This window comes from Phragmites australis, chromosome 21 (assembly GCF_958298935.1).
Source record: "Phragmites australis chromosome 21, lpPhrAust1.1, whole genome shotgun sequence".
Lineage (NCBI taxonomy): Eukaryota > Viridiplantae > Streptophyta > Magnoliopsida > Poales > Poaceae > Phragmites > Phragmites australis.
In genome coordinates, this window is record NC_084941.1 from 19,039,820 (window position 1) to 19,060,480 (window position 20,661).

The 20,661-nt window shown below is 42.9% G+C and overlaps 1 protein-coding gene across 1 annotated transcript; it reads right to left on the reverse strand.

Annotated features, from left to right (window-relative positions):
* Nucleotides 1-3,489: 3,489 nt before the first annotated feature.
* Nucleotides 3,490-18,609, reverse strand: LOC133903200 (alpha-L-fucosidase 2-like). Its single transcript, XM_062344522.1, has 10 exons — nucleotides 18,357-18,609; nucleotides 8,631-8,776; nucleotides 7,560-8,434; nucleotides 6,627-6,759; nucleotides 5,797-5,955; nucleotides 5,360-5,584; nucleotides 5,145-5,246; nucleotides 4,926-5,061; nucleotides 3,971-4,166; nucleotides 3,490-3,897 (listed from the first exon to the last, which is right to left on the reverse strand). The coding sequence occupies exons 1-10, from the start codon at nucleotides 18,607-18,609 to the stop codon at nucleotides 3,588-3,590; spliced, it is 2,535 nt and encodes an 844-aa protein (XP_062200506.1). The 3' UTR covers nucleotides 3,490-3,587.
* Nucleotides 18,610-20,661: the final 2,052 nt, after the last annotated feature.

The window sequence follows — 20,661 nt, forward strand, 5'->3', positions numbered from 1 at the left end:
AGAACATCCAGGATCAAGACTTCGGAGATTTCGAGCAACTCATCGGAGAAGGCAAGTCCCCTTGAACATTTTGCGCCTACTTTTGTAAAGTTTTGCTTTACAAATTGCATGCTCGTCAACATGATACCCCATTGTTAGGGTTTACTAGTTTTTCCTCGATCTTCCTTGTAACCGTAGATTGGTTTTCATGTTGGGTAGAATGTCCTTAGTTATGCTTACTCATGGCTAGCATAGTCGAATTATGTTGATATTGATGAAATTTGGTAAAGGTGTTTAGCCTAAGATAGTAGGGTCTGGGCAAGTTGGCATGTTGGTTGGCTTGTGGATGTGTTCCAGGCAGACTTGTGGGCTTTCAAATATTTGGTTATTACCCTGTTGTTGGGTTGATGACGGTCTTGCCCAGACCATGTATGAAAATAGTACAACCACAAGCCTGGTATGGGACGGGCCTAGCTCAGTAATTCGCTTTTTTCTCAGCATTGTGAAGATCATTTGGTGGTACGAGGATGAAAGGGTGTACTTCTTGGAACCGTAAGGCGCAAGAAGGGGCTTCTGGGGTGGAGGGTATACTCCACTTATGTACGACGGTGAAACCTCAGCGGGTCAACACGTGTTGAGACAGGCGTTGGAAAAGCTTTGCAGTAAAATCTTGCCGCACATCTCGGAAGTGTGTAAGTGTTTGATCGACACGGGCAAAAAGTAGGACACATCTTGTGGTTAAAGTGTACGACCTCTGCAGAGTGAAAACTGATATATCAGCCGTGCTCACGGTCATGAGCGACATGAACTCCTCACATGATTAGTCGAGTGTTTTTCGGGTTGGTCTTGGGTTGGAATTGGTGGATCACGATGGTGGGAATTGTGATTCCAGTTAGCTTTGTTTAGATATGGTTGGAACCTCGGTTTTGGAGCAAGGTGGTGGGAACCATGGCTCTTGCCTTAGAGAAATCATTCAAATAGAAGTAGTTTGCCTTTATAACTATTTACAAATAAAATAGCGTTTATGCCAATAAACCTTTGAGTTAAGCCTATCTTGACTTTTAGCCCACATGTCATAATTTTTTTCACACTTGATGAGTATTCTATATACTCACGCTTGATCTCTCCTCCATAATCTTGTTGCGGCTCAGAAGCTAAAGACCACAAGGACTTTCCAAAAGATGGAGCTGAGTTCTAGGCAAACGGCTTTTCGATCGACGTCATGTGGAGTTGTGCGTCGTGCTGAGTTTAATTTTCGCTGCTTTGTAATCTTCTTTTAGACCCTCGGGGTTATTGATGTAATGAAGTATATTGTAATAATGGATATTGTGTCTGTTACTCGCTTATGACGTCACTACGTATATGTAACTTGATCCTAGTATACATGTAGTTTATATTTGGTTTGACCTTAAAATCAGGTGTGACACTTTCTTGTTAACCTCAAGGGTTCTAATGGAAGGAGGAATAGGAATAGGACTATGTTTCTTCATCGGGGAATCTTGGACAAGCTTGGGAGGAAATGCGACTCTTTTGGAGTTATGCTTGTTACATTTCTTTTTCCTAGAAATTGTAACCCATTGCTTGTCTTCTTCCTCCAACCAAATCTTCCTATTGAGTTGCCAGTGAGCTCCACCATCTCTCCAAAGGTGAAAGTACACATCAAAATGTTTGGAAATTATTCTTCTAACCGAGTAGATATCGAAACCAACTGCTTTGGAGGCGACTGAAAAAAGGAAGTGGCTATCCGATTCGAATTGCACGTGAAATCCAGCCGGTGCACCACTAAGTACAGAATGCAGAGCTAGTCTAACAGATTCTTCAGTCAACTTGAAGGTGAATCGTCGAAAAATTGCAAGTAGGAAGAAGCAGCTTTCGGTTGATGAAGACGGATGATGAACCGAGGAGTTGAAGAGTTTGAGCACCTTATTCTGAAATTTCTTCCCTGGAGAAGGATCCTGGCCTTCTGGAAGGGTTGAAGTTCTTACCATGTCGAAAGAGGGCGCTGCTGAAGGAGCCAAGCAGCTGGGGAATTTTGGTGACCGTCAGCTGCAGCAAAGGCCGCAGCGGTCAGTGGCTGTGGCGGGGAGACCCTTGGACCTTGGTCTCCCCCTGCAACTCCAGCTCCCTTGCTTCACTAGCCCATGCCAGCCAGTGCATGAGCCCTCCGGCGTGAATGGGACGCAGGAGCGTCGCTGGGGTGCCCGGCGGCTCGTTGGGTGTTGGGCAGTCGGGCGGCTCGTCAGACACTAGGGCGGCGGGTGGCTATAGGTTCGTCGAAGCTTGCGAGCAGGGAAGCAGCAACAGCGAGTCGCAGGCGGGCGTTGGCGGGGAGACTCGTCGGCGTGCAGGCGGGCATTGGCGGGGAGGTGCGCTTCGATGGGGAGGCATGTCGCATCGGCGGACAGGCATCCGCGGGGAGGCGCCGGCGACGAGGTAAGAGTGAGTGACAATGTTACACTGCGTTGAAGTGTTATGACATGATACATGTTATTAGGCACCCTTGCATCATGTCTATCTATTTGACAATTCTCAATTATGAAGGGTGACAACTGACAAAGTCTTTCTTGAATGTTTCTGTATACTATCAAGAAAAGAGATACTTATTTTTACACGCTCCCTATACTTCAATTGCCTAAAACTCCTTAATTGAAGTCGACGTCTTCATTGGTCACTGTGGTTAAGGAAAGAGAGTTTTCAGGGTTGGAGGTGTTCCGCGGACGGCGGAGGACCGTCGGTTGGAAAGGGTCAGCATGGGGCAAGAGGAGATGGCCCAGCAGATTTGGGTTTCGCAGCACTGGAGAAAAATGCAACAAAGAAGAGACTCGACTACCCAAGTAAGAAGAAAGAGGCGGGCCATGTGACACTCATCCTACGCCTTATGGTTCCACTTAAACTTCTTCGGTTCAGGCCACTGAGCGTTAGCATCTCCCTTGTTTTTATGCATGGTGATACAACTTGTTCAAGGTAAAGAAACAAACGCTTTCTTTTCAAGACTAAAATTTGAAAATAAAATTTGAAACGTTTGGAATTCTTTATATGTTCGCATTGCCATACGTCAGTACTCTCTCCATTTCAAATATAGGGCGTATTAGGATTTAACAAAGTCAAATTTCGTAAACTTTGATCAACAATTAGTTAAATTATGTGCATGTTCAGTGTGCAAATGATATATCAATAGTCACATTTCACATATCTTTTAATGAGATATTGGTTTCATAGTAATTCATAATATGTTGTAAGAGCAATTAATGGTCAAAGTATACTTCGAAAGACTTTCTCATATCCTAATATGCCCTATAAAACGAAATGGAGTGAGTAACAATTTCCTGAATGCTTCTTGGAGAGCTAGGAGTTAGTATCCGAGGAAACAAAAAGGAGCCTGTGACCCTGTGTGAATATTTAACATAAATTTATCAGGAAACAGAACAGGGCCTTCACATTCCTTTGAAAAACCTCCAATGCAACCAGGTCCTGAAAATTAATCAAATCTAGGAAATAATTCTCCAGCAAACGTCACTCATATGGCTCTATATAACACATGTTCAGAAAAACTAAACAGACTGAAATGGCTGATCGGTTGACCCTCCCTATGAAAATGCATCTGATAGTTATTTGCCAAGGGGCCATGCCTCCAGGCACTGTAATCCCCTGTTGAACTTGTAAACACTACCACAGCAAACTATGACATTGGTAACACATTCGCCGTAGTGCAGCCTTGTAACTGAATTTTGATTATTTGACCATAACATTGCCTCTTGAAGCTCCCCTTCATCCCAGCATATGTTGACAGTTACATCACCCCGAGCTCTCAGCCCTTTGACACAGCCTCTGGGCCATTTACCGCGTGGCAGAGCAGGGAGCAAGTAGAGATCATTCTGTGTGCTCTGAACAAGCATCTCAGCAATGGCCGCCGTGAATCTGAGTAAGAACGTATTCATGTGAGCTGCAATATCTAAAACTTAGAACAAGAGGCTAGAGAATGTGCTTGTACCCAAAATTTGCATCGATCTGGAACGGTGGGTGCGCTGTCCACAGATTGCTATACAGTCCTCCTTCGAAGTTAACTTTCCCACCAGGAGGAACCAAAGTGATCAATTTTAGGACCATTCTGTATGCATTCTCGCTGTTCAAAAGACGCGCCCACAGGGCCATCTTCCATGTGGTCGACCATCCTGGGCCATCTTCACCTAAAAAGCAAACGGGAGATGTTTTCTTGATGATCAAACAACTCTATTATAAAATTACAGAATTCTAGCAGTGATAGGAAACAACTTCTTCGAAAAGAGATCCAGTTTTATAATATATTTTTCTCGAAAGGACGGCAGGAGCTCTATCGATTTTGTCATAGATAGAAAGAAAATGGCCGAGGCCTTAGTGTTTTACTACATCAGAAATTATTTTGGAGGGCTTCCACTGATTACAACATTATGACGAAACCAACACAGTTTTGTAATATATTAAAGTTTTGTAACATTAATTGTCATAAATTACATAGAGCCTCAAGGTTAGGTCTTTCTTGATTGCTTTTCAGTTGTACCTAAATAAGAATCTGTCGCAACAATAAGGTTTTTATATGAACTTGATTTGACTATTGGATTCTAACTACTGAGAAACAAAAACATATTCCAAAGCAGATACTTTAGATATAGAGTTTCTGTCCGCGCACACTCCATGTTGGAGTTTGAGAGTTTGAAACCCAGTCTCCCCAGACACTTTGGCTTGGACTCTAAACATTCATTTTACTTTGGAATAGTACAACTATATGTTGAATTGTTCAACGGGAAAAATGCTTCATATTGTAACAGCTCATACTTCAAGCAAGTAAATTGTGATGTATATTTCCTCGTCTTACATGTTAAAATTGCCTACAACTGTTAGATACAGAATATGGTGAGACAGTCCATATCACCAAAATGTCAAACACAGCTTATTTATGTTGTGCAAACCTCTTTTATAAAGGCTATTGGCAACAGCTTCACAAACATCAGGGCTTTTCTCCATAGTTATAGTATGTCCTGGGTAAAGTCCAAAGAGATGCGACAAGTGCCTATGACGGACTTCTGGGTCCTGGAAATCTAGTGCCTGCATAGACACATTCAGAAAATAATTCTAGAACATAGGGAAACTGGAACATGGAAATGCATCTCATGATCTAAAGCACACACCCACTCCATAATAGTACGGTCTCTTGCAATCTGTATGGGAGGAAGCCTTGGTAGTGCTTTCTTGATCCTCTCAGCCAAAACAGTATTGGACTTCCCCAAGACCTATAGCATGGCAAACTGATCACTATTTTTGAAGAAACACAACTGACAGTTATGCCACTCTTTACAAATAATTATTTTTTGATGAAAACTTACAAATAACTATGATTAATTACCTCTGCAGACAGAAGGACAGCCGAAAAAACCTCCCTTATGATTGAGATGTCCATTGTTGTTGAGTAGCTCACGCTCGCTGGCTGACCATCAGGAGCTACGAAAGCATGCTCTGGAGATGTTGACGGATTGGTTTCCAGATATCCTCCAGGCCCTTCGATCAACCAGTCAACCAGAAAGGTGGCACAACCTTCTAGCAATGGATATGCACTGTTCTCCAAGAAGTCCTGACATATGTCTCTGTGTATTACCAAGATAGTAGATGTTTGACAGCTATGAACAATTGAACAATTTTTATGCAAGTAACTCTAAACATCATTTTCATATGTTCTATTTGATTTAGTTTGGCAATAATCGCAAACAATTTATTCAGATGTGTTTCTCTTAAAGACTGGATAATGAGATCCGGAGGGATATTAATAACAAGACCAGTTCTTACTTTGTCCAATGAAAATTGGTAGTGCTCCCACAGATGTGTGCAAAGCCATGCACCTCCCATTGGCCACACTGCATGCTTAGGATTCTTAATAAAGGCTGATGATTTTGCCCATATATCCGAGACATGATGTGTTACCCATCCACTTGCTTCGTAATTGACCTGTCAGAATTACATAGTTTCCCATAAAGTTGCAAAAACAAATCAGGATTTTAAAATGTATTTGAATATTGCTACAGAATGAATGAAAGGTTTTTGTTTGCATGAAATGAATTTCAGTTTCAAGTTTAACTTTTACAAATAACACGAAGGTAATACTCTACTATTAGTTCAATTACACTTTGTACCATGTACATCTTCACTAACTTATCACTTGCTGTCACTATCTTGTCAAAAAAGAAGAGATAATTTGTTGACACTATTCACTAGCATTGTTTCTGTCAATAATCGTTAAAAGCTTGAATCTTGGTATTTGTCTTTGGACTATGACAGCCTTGTTTGTCTGCCTCATCTCTCTCTTTCTTAATAAAATGATGTGCCGTCCCCTGTGGGTCTAATGAAAACTATGAAACCCTTGGTTTCTGGGTTGTCAACGGTAGGTTCCAATAACTGTTTCTGATAAGAAAAACTATGAAATACTTATGCGCTGATCCTCTGCGGGTTCTAATAAAATGAAGCAGTGAAATGATGGACCAATATTGCATGGTTGCTCAAATTCGATCCCAAGGAACCAGAACTAAAACAATCAGATATTGACAAATTCTCAGGTAATCTAATCGCTGTAATAACTCTGCAGTTGCACTAAACCAATCACAGTAAAGAACCTTACTTACTTTTGCTGTTTTACTGCCATTAACTGCAAGAGACGCAAGGAAGTCGAATAATGGTTCCTGGCATTCACTAAGGTTGCAAGGAAGCGCTGGCCAGTAATTCATCTGTAGATTTATGTTCAGGTGAGGTACTGCACTGAAAAAGCAAAGTAGGGTGAACAAACGAATCACAAATAAATAGGCAATCATTTGTAATCACTAAATAAACGCGCAAGAGGCTCCTCACATATGGTGTGCACTATTGGGTTCCTGTAATACTGGTCATCTGCATTGTAATTTTCTTTCTTGGTGACATTAATTGTATAAAGTGTAGTTCCTAATTCATTACTGCTTAGAACAGAGAAAGGCCTTGGCTCCTACCATTTTTTAGATATAAATGGCAGGAACTTTGCCCCTTCCTTTCAGAGAGGAAAAAACTTTACACACACAACACCTGTCCCGGAAGGACACAATGAGAAGAACACCATACACCTGACCTAATTCTCATGTTCCTCCTTTGTAATATAATTGATGCCGTGGAATCTACTACTGAAAGTATTAGGATAACTTTGAGACACATTATATGCATCAAGCGGACATTTATCTAAAATTTCCCTTCGCAATTCATATTGATTGTTCTCAAGTCGAATGGATGTGTCGATACAAGTGAGAAGTAAAACACTGTTGAGGACTTCACAACACAACACAACACCCTGATGCATGAACAAATTACATTAGTGCATGCCACCTCTATTTAGAAATAGCGATTAAGTACCGTTGGAATCCTCAATTATCTATGAATATTTGAGTAATATTCCCAAAAGCACTGCTTTTTTTTTTGTACAAACTATGCACCATACAGGTGTTAGATAACTACATCTTACACAACCATATAAGTAACTGATTGCGATCAGAATATGAAGATCCATTGCTTAGAGAAAACTGAAAATAACTTACTCCCATGCAGGTGCTACATCTTGGCTCCATATTCCTTGCAGATTTGAAACCTGAGTCCCTGGCCTGGAGCAGGAAATGAGGAGATAACGTCCATACTGGAATAGCAATTCAACCAGAGATGGATCCTCATCAGCACTAAAACTCTCCACCCTGTCTGCTGATGTTCTGATGGCTTCACCAACTTCTTCTGGTCTTTCTTTTTCAGTCATCAAACCGCATGCGTCGTCCTTCAATCCTCGTGAAAGTTGCAAGGTAACACGGTAAAAGAGGCGCTGATAATCATCCAAATGGGCTGCTTTCAGTTGATCAAATGTTAAGTTTCTAGTGATGTTCAGTGTATTCAGAGCTATGGATGTGGGTTCCAATTTAGAGTCTGAAGGATTGACAAATGGACCACTAAATGAGGAAGAAGCCGCAACAACTATAACAACCCAATCTGCATTGTCAAGTCTCAACAACTTCTGATCATTCAGAACCGCTGCTTTTGCGGTGCTCTCGCCCATCTGCAAACCAAGAACGGCCGCAAACTTAATTCCTGTGACAGCATTGGAGTCACCTTTTCTCAGCCCAGGCCTCTGTCCTGGGCAGATACCTTCCATGACCATCTCATTCGCATTAGTCATAGTGACGTTATGGTTTAACTGGCTGCTCAAGGACAATGTGCAGGAGATCTGCCCTGGTTTGCTTGCAGAGATCCTGGTGACGATGACTTGATGCGGGTTTGAGCAGAAGTGCTCCCTCGTGTACTGCACCGCCCCAATGTTGTAGGTGACGACCACGGTTGCAGTATGTAAATCAAGCTCCCTTTTGTAGGAATCATACGCCTGATCGGAAGCGCCAAAGTCCAGATTTACATCGCCGAGAGGTTGGTAGACCTTCGGAGAGAAAATTCATGTTCGAAGAAAGCAATGTGAATTCGTGTTTGAAGGAAGCAATGTCAATCTGGAAAGCATACTACAAATGCATTACTATGTGTGGTCTGTCAAGCACAGATACTATGTTTTGATCCTGCTTGACAGCATGGCAAGTGAAGTAACAGAAAAAAGCCATACTGTTGGCAATTTGGCATACCTCTGATTGGCCACCGAATAGGCGCGTGGCCGCCGCAGTGGCGTCGGCGAACCGCCCTTGGTCGACGAGCCCCCTCACCACCGCAAGAGCAGCCGGCGCATCCGGGTCGGTGTAGTTCCCAGGCGCACCGGTCCACAAGGTGTCATCTGCATCAGGCCATCAGCTCTCAGTCAGTCAACATGTCGCTTCAAACATTATCCTCAAAAACTTCTCAAATCTTGAAGTCATCGCGCGATTTTGCACGAAGATGCACGTGCAAGGTGCAAGACATGGCATTGGTCAATATGGTGGCGAGGATCTCTGGAACCGACGAGTGTGTTGCATCAGCCTAGCTCGCATGGCTGAAAGATCAAGTGCCCTAGTATTAGGGTAAACGGATTTACTACGTTTTAATCGATCGAAATCAGAGCTTTGTCTCACTCAACATGTTGTCCATCTGATCATGCGTCTGTCTTTTGATCTGTACTTAGTCAGGGATTTTTGCTTGGCATGCACAAAAAATTATATATGTCTCTACTATAAAAAATATTATTCACTTGTGAATCAATTTTTTGTCAGCCATTAGATCTTTATCTAACAGTTGTTGTTGTCAAGTGAAACATACCCTTATTTTCACTCGATTGAAAATTAGCAACTCCCTTAAGTAAATATGATTTTGATGATTAATATCAATATAGTCAATATGAGTAACATTATTTGCAAGTATACAAGGTTTAATCTCATGGATCCCATGTGATGGACTTAGGGTTTCAAACACCTCAAAAAGATAATCATCAAGGTCAAAAAAGAGCTTCATAAAGATATAAGAACCTATTTGTCGGAGGGTTAACTCTTGTCGCAGGGATTTTGAGGGACCCCTTTTTAGAGATTCAGCCGGGGGATGATTCTGAATATGTTTGCTGGAGAAATAAATGGATGTAAATGCGATGGCAGGTGGGGTGGAATGATCTAATGCAGAAAAGAGTAAATGCGCTGGGAGGATTTTTAGATAGGTTCGGGCCGCACTGCGCGTAACACCCTACTCCTGTGTGGATGCTATAAATGCCCTGAGAATATCTCTCAGGAATGTACTGGTTACAAGAATGTTGCCTATCCTAGAGCCTTGGGCTCCTTGTTCTTCAGTGGTCACAGCTTCTGTGCTTGTACTGAGGGTTCTTCGAGTCTCGGCGTCTGCGCTCTCTCCGAACCTCTGAAGGGATTCACCTTCGATCTGTCTTGGATTCACTATGCTTGCTGGCTGCTTTAAATACCCACCGGCGGTAGCGTACCCCGGAAGGGAGGGCACGAGTTCCAAAGCGCTATAAATGGAAAGGGCGTCATCATGGCCTCTGCTCGAAGTGACGGTGGTTGAAAATGCGCCCCGCGTCCGGTCTTCAGTCGTCATGATGGCGCTGGCAACGGACGCCGTGGAGAGGGCCCACCGGGTAGCCGCAAAGCGTCCCGGCGTGCCCGTTCGGTCTTGTTCGCCTGCCACAGCAGCGCGGCAGACAGAACGCCTTGGGCCTCGCAATGCTATCCCGAGGCGCGCCAGATGGCGCGGGATGGGACCCGTGCATTAAATGTCCCCACGCCCTTCTGCCAGAGTATGGCAGGGACTGATACCGAGCGTGGCGGGAGCAGTTGGAGGTGACAGGCCACGCGCGCCCTTAAATGCGGCATCGGGTCTTTCACTGACTGACACCACATCGCTGGACCCCTGTGGGGGCCACTGACGGGAGGCTTCCTGGGCCGTCGGGGAACCGAGTGCTCGGGGGTCACTGTTCACCTCCCCGAGCACTCTCTCCCGAGAACGCCCTCTCTTGGTCCTCGGGGAACCGAGTGCTCGGGGGTCACTGTTCACCTCCCCGAGCACTCTCTCCCGGTTTTGACTGTTCGGGTCCTCGGAGAACCGAGTGCTCGGGGGACTGACACTATTGTTTAGACAAATGACCATGGTGTTGAGAGCATCATTTGTGTAAATAGGCTTGTTTTCTTTGGCTGTACTAAGAAGTGGGATTTGGATTTAGTAGCTTGATCTAATATCTTTATGTTAATTACTTAGTAGATGATGCACACTAGGTTTGGTTAACTCCAATAGACCAAAAGAAGATCCAAGACATCAAGAAAGAGAAACCACAAGGACCGGAACTTGACATAGATTGAATTGGACAAGTCCCCTTTGAAAAAATAGGTCACTGTATCATACGATAGTAGTCACCGTAACATCCGTGGTGAACAAAAAGAAAGCAGCAAAGTTTTCCAAAGTTATCCTACCATATGGTGAGGTCACTGTATCATATGATAGGCATCGTGCTGCGAGACAGAGTTTGTCAACCAGTGCCCCATGAAGATTAAGTCACCGTATCATATGGTGTGACAAGTCACCGTATTATATGATGGGTCATTATATCATACAATTGTATAGAGAAAGCTCCAACGGTCAAATTTCTGACCGTTGGAAAGGTGGTCAGAGTATCGTATGGTGATGTCACTGTAACATACGGTAGGTGTTACCGTATCATATGGTGACTAGGCTTTCTAGGCAGAATCCTCTAATCGCTAGTTTTTGGAGTTGGCCCATAAATACTCCACCACTCAGCCTCACTGGCACCCTCGGATTGGATACGAGGGAGGTTTTCCACCTCAACATCCGCCAAAGAGGAAGACGATGATCAGGAGCGCACCGACGAGGACGCAGAGACAAGGAGGGTGCCTATGTTGACTCCAACTCTGACAACTCCAGTGACGATGACAATAGCAATGCCACTAGTATCATCGCCATCAGCTACACTGCAACCCTTGGTAGCTTAGCGACAAAGAGGCATAGGCTAGCATAGGATATATGTAGTAAATATCTATATGTACGTAGGAAGAACTTAAAGAATGTGTTATCTACATGTAGTAATAATATTCATAAATAATATATTTCTGTGTGTATGAAATGGGACAAACGCCATATTTTGGCTTTTAGTTAATTGTAAAATAAACCAATATGTAATTAATATATCTATGTGTGTAGTAAAATATGCAATTATAATATAAACCAATATGGATTGAAGATTGCAAAAAAAAAACAAAGCATCAAAGATATCGCAGACGGTTTCCAATTAGAAAACCGTCTGCAATGACGTATATCACAGACGGTCTGTGATATGTTTCATATCCCAAAATTTTCCCTTCCAATTTTTCCCAAACCCTATATGGGCCCGACATCTTCCATCGTGACCCTGACGTCGTCCACATCGCTCCGCCACGGCCTCGACCTCCTCTAATGCGTCGCCACTGCCCCGACCTCATCCACTGCGTTACTTGGCCCCGACCTCATCCAACGTGATACCACTACCTCGACCCCCTCCATTGCGCCGCCACTGCCCCAACCTCTTCCACCGCACGCTGGTCTAGCTCCAACGTCCTCCACCGCGCTGTCGTAGCCCCGACCTTCTCTATCGTGCCACCACGGCCTCGACCTCCTCCACCGCGCTGTCGCGGCCTCGATCTCTTCTACCATGGATGGATGCCGATGCTAGTAGGTGCATAAATCGATGACTATTCGATGCTAGATGATTTTAAATGCAATTAAAATGATTTTAGGTTATTTTAGGTCAATTATAGATTAATTTTAGGATTTTAGTGGATTAGTTGCCTTTTGTAGTAATTTTAGTTGAAGTTTAGGTGAATTGCCTAAACCCTGCTACCCATCATATCACTAAGGCACAATTGAATAATTGTTGTTTAATTTTTTGCTATTGGTGATATGTTTATTATGAAATGGACCAATGATAAGAGGTCACATATTGGAAAATGATGATGTTGGATAGCTAGATGCACTTTGCCCTTCTAAATATTGCCGATGATATTTGCCTTTTCAGATCGTCAATTGGAACTTGATCATTTCCTATGTACAAGTCCATAGCTTAGTATATCGTATTTTATAGCTGAAAGCCTGGGATTTAATCAACTGGCTCGAATGCCATGAACAGGTTCATGGTTATACAGGTGCTTGCTATAGGAGGTATGTAAAATCATGCGGATGCTTGGGAAGTATTCAACTCAACCCTTCTCGACTCAAGTGATCTCTCCCGGGTGATAAGGGTTCTAATAGCGGGAGAGAAGGGGGAACCACAAAGACTGATCATAAAAGTAATATTATTGTAATCCTTTGTCTTATAATTTTAATGCTTTGCTACAAGTTAATCCAAAATAGGGTAATGTGATGAATGTATGTGATAAAAATATGTATATATCTACTATTTGTGATGAATGCATGTGTATTATAATAATGCATATAAAACACAACACAATACAGTTTAAGAAAACCAATTGTGGTATGAGATATAAAGTAGACGGTTTTAGAAAAACACTATATATGATATAAATATAACACATACGGTTTAAGAAGTAAATCTTATATGATATGAACATAATACAGATAGTTTTACTGAGACAGTCCAATTTTCCCTCTTCCTCTCTCTCACTGCCAAGTGGGCCCCAACCGTTAGAATCATCTCTCACCTCCCGATTTTTCTCCTTCCTTTCCTATGTACACCCTAGCCCGTTTCGATTTTCTTTGTTTTCCGTGCATGATTAAGGAGGGGACACACCTATGCATGGAAACCGATGCCGCATTGAAGAGGGACATCAAGCCGGGAGCAATTGCACGACGAGAGAAGAGGAAACCGAGCCCCAATTTTTTCGACGCTACCATTATTCCTCGCCGGCCAACTCGAATCACCCTCCTCCATCTTTAAAACCCAAATCAAACACTTGGTCGAGCCTCCTTGCACCATGCCGCGCTCAAAGCCCCTTCCCCCGTCGAGTTCTCCTCACCAGATAGCTTCCGCCCCTCTGCCGAAGCTCCATTACACCCCGCCGTCATCGTCGGACCTCTCTAAGCCTCCTCGACGCCGTCTAAGTGCGCGATGCCATCCTCCATCCACACCTCGTCGTCCAAAAAGCATGCCAAGAACAGGGAGTTCAAAGTTGCCCTTATGTACAAGTCTGTCGAAAGAAGAGCAAGCTTTGTAGTGGTGATTCGGGATGCTGCGCGCCAAGCCCTATACCGAGAGTGCAACACCTACACCGAGAACTTGAAGATACGTGCTTCCGCTACATTCTTTCCAGGCCTGCCAATGTCCCAAAGAAGGAGAAATTAGATCTACCCTTGGATGCCCTAAAGTAAACCTCAATTTAAGGGGGGTAGACTCACCAGCCAATCTGGTAGTGCTAGAGTCCGAAGGAATAAATGTCATTCTCGGAGTGGACTGGCGGGCCAAGAACAATGGAGTGATCAAGTATGGCTGAAGAATAGTCAGACTCCCAATGGAAGAGTCAAGGCTGAGATCATAGCTAATATCCCAACAGCTGAAGTGAAGTAGCCTACCATTTAGAACTGTTACCCAAGCCAGCCGATATACGAGATGCATTACACACCTCAGTTCAAGAAGTGCCTATAAGTGTCGAAGAAGGTACTACCACGAGAAGATGATGAGTCATGAGAAGACCTCACCGATGAAGAATACCCAGCCAAGATTCCGGCCAAGAGACTAGAGCATGTAGTCAGGAGCAAAGTAATGTGTTGTACGAGTGCAATGGAGCTACTGCCCAAAAGCAGAAGCTACGAAGAAGCTCGATGAAGATCCAAAGATAACATTTTTCTTTCGATGTTCGCCGAGCAGTTAAAATCTCAAGGACGAGATTCATTTAAGGGGGTTAGTTTGTGACAGTCCAATTTTCCCTCTTCCTCTCTCTCACTACCAAGTGGGCCCAAACCGTTAGAATCATCTCTCACCTCCCGATTTTTCCCCTTCCTTTCATGTGTACACCCTAGCCCATTTCGATTTTCTTCGTTTTCCGCATGCAATTAAGGAGGGGACACACCTATGCATGGCAACCGACGCCGCATTGAAGAGGAACATCAAGCCAGGAGCAATTGCACGACGAGAGAAGACGAACCAAAGCCCCAATTTTTCCGCCGCTACCATTATTCCTCATCGGCCAGCTCGAATCGCCCTCCTCCCTCTTTAAAACCCAAATCAAACACTTGGTTGAGCCTCTTTGCACCGTGCTACGCTCAAAGCCCCTTTCCCCATCGAGTTCCCCTCACCAGAGAGCTTCCGCGCCTCCATTGAAGCTCCACTACACCGTGCCGTAGTCACTGGACCTCTCTAAGCCTCCTCGACGCCGTCTAAGTGCGTGACGCCATCCTCCACCCACACCTCGTCGTCCACGACCCTTCATCGTCAAGTTCTGCCACCATAGTCCACGACGCCGCCGAAGCTCACCGTTGAAGCCCCGCTGTCGCCGAGCCTCTTTGGTCTTCCCTGACGCCTACAACCTCGTCAAACGAGCTTGCCATCGTCAACCGGTCACGCTCCACCGTTCGTCGTCGCCTCCCGAGCACCCCAACGCCACCCCAAGTCTTCTCTTACCGTCGATCACCGCGGAAGCCATCGCCGTCGCAGCTGTTCAACCAGAACTGAGGTAGATGGTCTCTCCACCATTCGATCTCAAGTGTTCGGCTAGGATTAGAGGAAGCAAACCCCATCGCATTAGGCGATCTCAGCCGTCCGATTCGAGATCAACGGCTCTCATTTAATGAAGTGCCCTGTCAGCTCTGTTGCCTAGTCTGCATGCCTCGTGTGTAGCCACGTCGTCATTTTGTCCAACGTGTCAGATCCAGTCAGCACTCTCTCTCCGAGTCAGCGGCCTGTTCAGCTGATGACATCATCGCTTACGTAGTAATCTGATTTTCCCATTAGGAAATAATTCGTGATAATCCGAATATTCTGAAAAAATAGGTTTTATGTTTAGAAAATTCCAGAAAAAAGAAAATAGTTTAGGTAAATGTTTATAAATATTTTTTATTCCTATAAATGTTATTTAATGTTTTTCTAGTCTAAAAATTATTGCAAAAATGTTAGAATAAATGTTTTAATTTGGAAAATAGTTTAGAAAATATATATTAATTCTGATAATGTTTAAAAATGTATTCTTTGATAAATAAATGTTTTTAATTTGTTTTGATGCATATAAAAATTAGTTTTATTTCTACAAAAATACAAATAAATTTCGTAAAATTGTTTTAATCAGTTTTATGCTATAAAATAATTCTATTAAATTTTAAATAAAAGTTTTTGGCCTTTTAAAAATTAGGTTTAAGTCCAGAAAAATAGTTTTTCTCGTTTTTAGTCGCTTAAAAATTCGTTTAGCCGTAGTATTCGCGTCATTGCTCCGATTTGGGCGGTTCTTACGCCCGAATCTTCCTAAAATCGTGCCCTGGCTAGCCATAGCATTAGTTTGTTTGTTTGTTAGCCTTGTCCAATGCTTGTTCTTTGTGTTGCTTGATTTATTCGTGTGTAGAGAAGTTTGTCCTGGGAATGTTCAACAACATCTAAGATTAAGACTTCACGGATTTTGAGCAACACTTCGAAAAAGGCAAGTGTTCTTGAACATTTTGCGTCTATTTTTGTAAAGTTTTGTTTTACAAATTGCATGCTCATCAAACATGATATCCTATTGTTAGGGTTTACTAGTTTTCCATAACCTTCTTTGTAGCCGTAGTCTAGTTGTCATGTTCTTGGTAGAAAATGCTTAGCTGTGCTTACTCATGGGTAGCATAGGAAAATATGTTTTGGTTAATATTGATGAACTTTGGTAAAATGCTTAGACCTGAAAAGTAGGGTCTGGGCAAGTTGATATGTTGGTTGGCCTGTGGATATGTTCTAGGCAGAATTGTTGGCTTTCGGATAATTGGTTATTACCCTGTTGTTGGGTTGTTGGTGGTCTTGCCCAGACCATGTTAAGGACCAGTTCGTGGAGTGACCACCTATGAAAACAGTATAACCACAAGCCTGATATGGGACGGGCCTAGCTGAGTAATTCGCTATCCTCTCAGGAAAATCATTTGGTGGTACGAGGATGGAAGTGTGTACTTCCTGGAACCGCAAGGCGCAAGAGGGGGCTTCTGGGGTCGAGGGTGTACTCCACTTATGTACGGTAGTGAAACCTTAGCAGGTCAACATGTGCTGAGAGAGGTATTGGATAGACTTTGCATTGGATTCCTAGCGCACACCTCGGAAGTGTGTAAGAGTCATTCGTCGGCCAACAGTTACTCGGCAAAACAGGAAGACACGTCTTGTGGGTAAAGTGTATGACCTCTGCAGAGTGAAAACTGATATAGCAGTCATGCTCATGGTCATGAGTGGCATGGAGTCCTCACATGATTAGTCGGGTGATTTCGGATGGTTTGGATGGTCTTTGGTTGGTTCAGATGGATCACAGTGGTGGGAATTGTGATTCGACCTTAGATTTTTGGATAGAGGTGGATGGAACCTCAGATGAGGAGTAAGGTGGTTGGAACCTTGGCTCAAGTTTTAAAAGATCTTTCACATAGTAAATATGTTGCTTTTATAACTGTTTTACTATTAAAATAATATTTATGCAAATAAACTCCTGAGTTAAGCTATTTTTGATATTAGACTTATGTAATATTTTTCCACACTTACTGAGTATTCTATTTACTCACACTTGCTATATCCAAATAATGTTGCTCAGTTGGGAAAGATTTTGAAGACTTCATAGAAGATGGCGTGTTCTAGAGTGTGTTCTCCGTCGATTGCCTGTGGAATTGCCTGAAAGGTTGAAGACTACGTTTAATTTCACTGCATCGCTAGTCCCTTTTGTAAGAACGAAGGTATGTTTAAGTTAAGGATATTGTTTCTGTTACTCACTTATGACGTCGCTATATGTATGAAATTTTATCCTGGTATATATATAGTTTACATTTATTTTGATCTTAAAATCAGGTGTGACATTTACCAAACAAACTGTCTGTGATATAGGCATCACAGACGGTTCTTATTGTCTGTGGTCACTTGAATGGCATATATCTCGGATGGTTATTTTCTTATGAACCGTATGTAATATTATTTATCAGAGATGGTTGCCAAACCATTTGTTATTAATTGGAGGGATCATCACAAACACTTTATAGTAGGCGGAAGGAAAATCGTCTGGCATGAAGGTTTGACGCCGTCTAATGAAGCATTCTGCAGTAGTGAATGGAAGCCTGGTATGGCAATAGCAAACTACGGTGAAAGAATGAGAAAACCTCGTGCCGCACATTTGGCTTGCTATTAGTGATCAGTTCTGATTGTTTACTATCAAACTTCGTTTGCCCTATTTTTGGACCTCTACAGTTGGATGTCATATCTATGAGATAAGTGAGACAAGTTGGATGTCATCAATGTGGTCAACAAAATTCATATCAATAACAAGCATCGCACATGATGGATGCGAAATGTATCTTCCATAACTAGGGATGCAAAGTGAATCAACCCATGGTACAAAACCAGCCCACTTTAGTTCATTTGGCTAAAAATCTAAGAAAAAAGTGAATTGGTAATTAGATGGTGGAAGTACATTTGGAATGGGTTTTGGGTCGACAAAAATATTGGACTTACGATATGATGAACCTTAGACGTTATCATATTGTATGCCAGAGATGACTAATGTATAATAAAATTCATGCTGCGTATGTGTGAAAAAATTATGATTTAGCAACTCCCTTTGATCAAAGTCTATACATATGTTAATTATACTCTCTCCCTCTCTCTGATCGAAGTCTATACCTATTTTCATGGTGCCTATGTCTACTGCAACATAATAACCCATTATTGCTTCATCTTGCACACCCAGTAAACAAATATATACTAGATTTAAGCAACGTAAAGTGAAGACATCAATTACGGTTAAGCTGGAGCTTTTCGGTGGCGACGCCGCCCCAGACCATGCCACCGAGGCTGCCATTCCCGATCGGCGCCGCGTCCGTGAAGTACTCCGCCGGCGACGCAAATACCACCTTCAACGGCCGCTCCTCCTCCACCTCTGTCACAGCAGCCGACCATTTCCGCCGTGCGGCTGAAGCTGCGGCCACGGCCTCCGCCTCGGTAGGCCGGTGCAGCCATACCCAGTCGCCGCCGCCGCTGCTGCCACCGTCCATGTGGAGGAGAACCGAGGACGGGAGGAAGTGAAAAGGCTTGGACAGTGGTGGATGGAGAATAAGGAGAGTGCGAGGAGGATGCTTGTGCTTTTGGTTTCTTGATCATTTGGCGCCAGGGGAGAAGACAAACATGCCGGCAGGCAGGCCTCCTGGTTTTTCTTTTCCCATTTTTTGGGCCCAACGTTTCATCTGTTTATTTTGTTTCTTTCAGTGTCTTTTCTTTCGTTTTGTTCATGCTAATCTGACCTGATAATTAGTACAGCACAACAAAGTGTATGTGTGCAAAGATGCAAATCTTTTCTTTTTTTTCTTTCGTGTTCATTTCTGTGAGGCCAAACTTTTTGTATGGAAGAGGGCAAACTTATTCGAGATACATTCTACTATGCAACTCCATCTCACGGAGCATATTCGCGGCTAGTTTTACAACTCCTTCTTTCCATTTGACCAATCAACCCTCACAAGGTTGAAATATCTAAAGATCAAATCACACCGGGAGTGAATTAAGCAAGGCAAGTGAGAAATTTACGGTTGAGCTGGAGCTTGACCAGGGGGACGCCGCCCCAGACCATGGCGCCAAGGCCGCCGTTACCGATGGGTGCCGCGTCAATGAAGCACTCCGCGCGGGAGGCGAAGTATCACCTTCAGCGGCTGCTGCTCAGGGCCAGCTATGAGTTTTCTTTTTTTTTTTAAAGAAATGTTTTATTTTACTCATATCATTACATCAAAAAAAAATACAACTGTAAAAAGATTACACATCTAATCTCTAGATAACTAAGATGCATACGGCCAATAAAAACAAAACAAAAACAACCAGGCAAAACTTCTAGACTCAACATAAAGCTTAACATAAGAAGAACACTCTAGAGCGGGTCTATGTAGGTATATCTATGATCAGAAGTCTAGACTGTCACCTAAAACAGGTAAAGAGCACTCAGACCACCTGCTCTAAGTGTGTGCACATCGTAGCCACCGACTCTTGACGCTCCTGTCGCTATAGAATAGACTATGTACGGAGCCAATGTGTACACGACTAGATAACCTGCAACAGAGAAAAATTTTGTTTCATGTTAAAGAAAAAATTATTTCTGCATAAACATATAGACCAACAAAAGGTATATTGGCTTTCCATTGTTTAATTAGACTATAGAGCCAATTACCAAATAAAATTAGAAGCGCTACGTGATGAGTAAATATTAGAAGCCACTTGGACTATGGACCATACTAATCGGGTAAAACGGTAATAAAAAAGAGGTGCTTAATCGTCTTATCTTTATGGCAGAAGTAACACTTTTGACTACCTTGTCATTATCTTTTAGATAAGTTATCATTGATTAATAAAACTCCTTTGCACAAATACCATAGAAAGATTTTGATTTTTAGTGGTACCTTAATTTTCATAATTTTCTATTCATAATTGGTGTATTATAATGAATTAGAGCACAATAAAGGGAGTTTGTACAAAAAGTTCCAGATTGGATCAGGTTCCACCGAAACTATCACGCCCTTGAGATAAGTTAATATGAGAAAGGCTTTGGAGCAATTGGCTCCACGCCGTGAGATTAGGACTAACCAGGCTCCTCTGGAAAGAAATTTCTGGCGGATTTGACTGTAGCACTACGGCAACAGTGGCGTCCTTGTTTTGCACAATATTATACATGCATGGAAATTGATATCTAAGTGGCACATTTCCTATTGATGCTCTAGAATCTGATTTAGGAGCCATTCTTAATGATGTAGGAGTCAAAGCGAAAAAGGATATGTTTGACCTTCATCAGTCTAGCCTAACCTAAAAATAAGAGTACCTAACTTTCCATGTGACCCTTGACATAGAACCAAGATATTTGTTTCGCAGCAATTCCTGCCAAGTCCCCTCTTCCGTCTCCAATTTATACAACCATTTGTAGAGAAGGACCATACTTTGCGCATCAAGGTTGCTGATCCCTAAACCACTCTGTTCTTTCGGTTGGCGCATGACGCTCCATTTCGCTAGTCAGTATTTTATCTTCTGACTATCGTTTTGCCAGCTATGAGTTGGCCACTTGCTCTAACTCT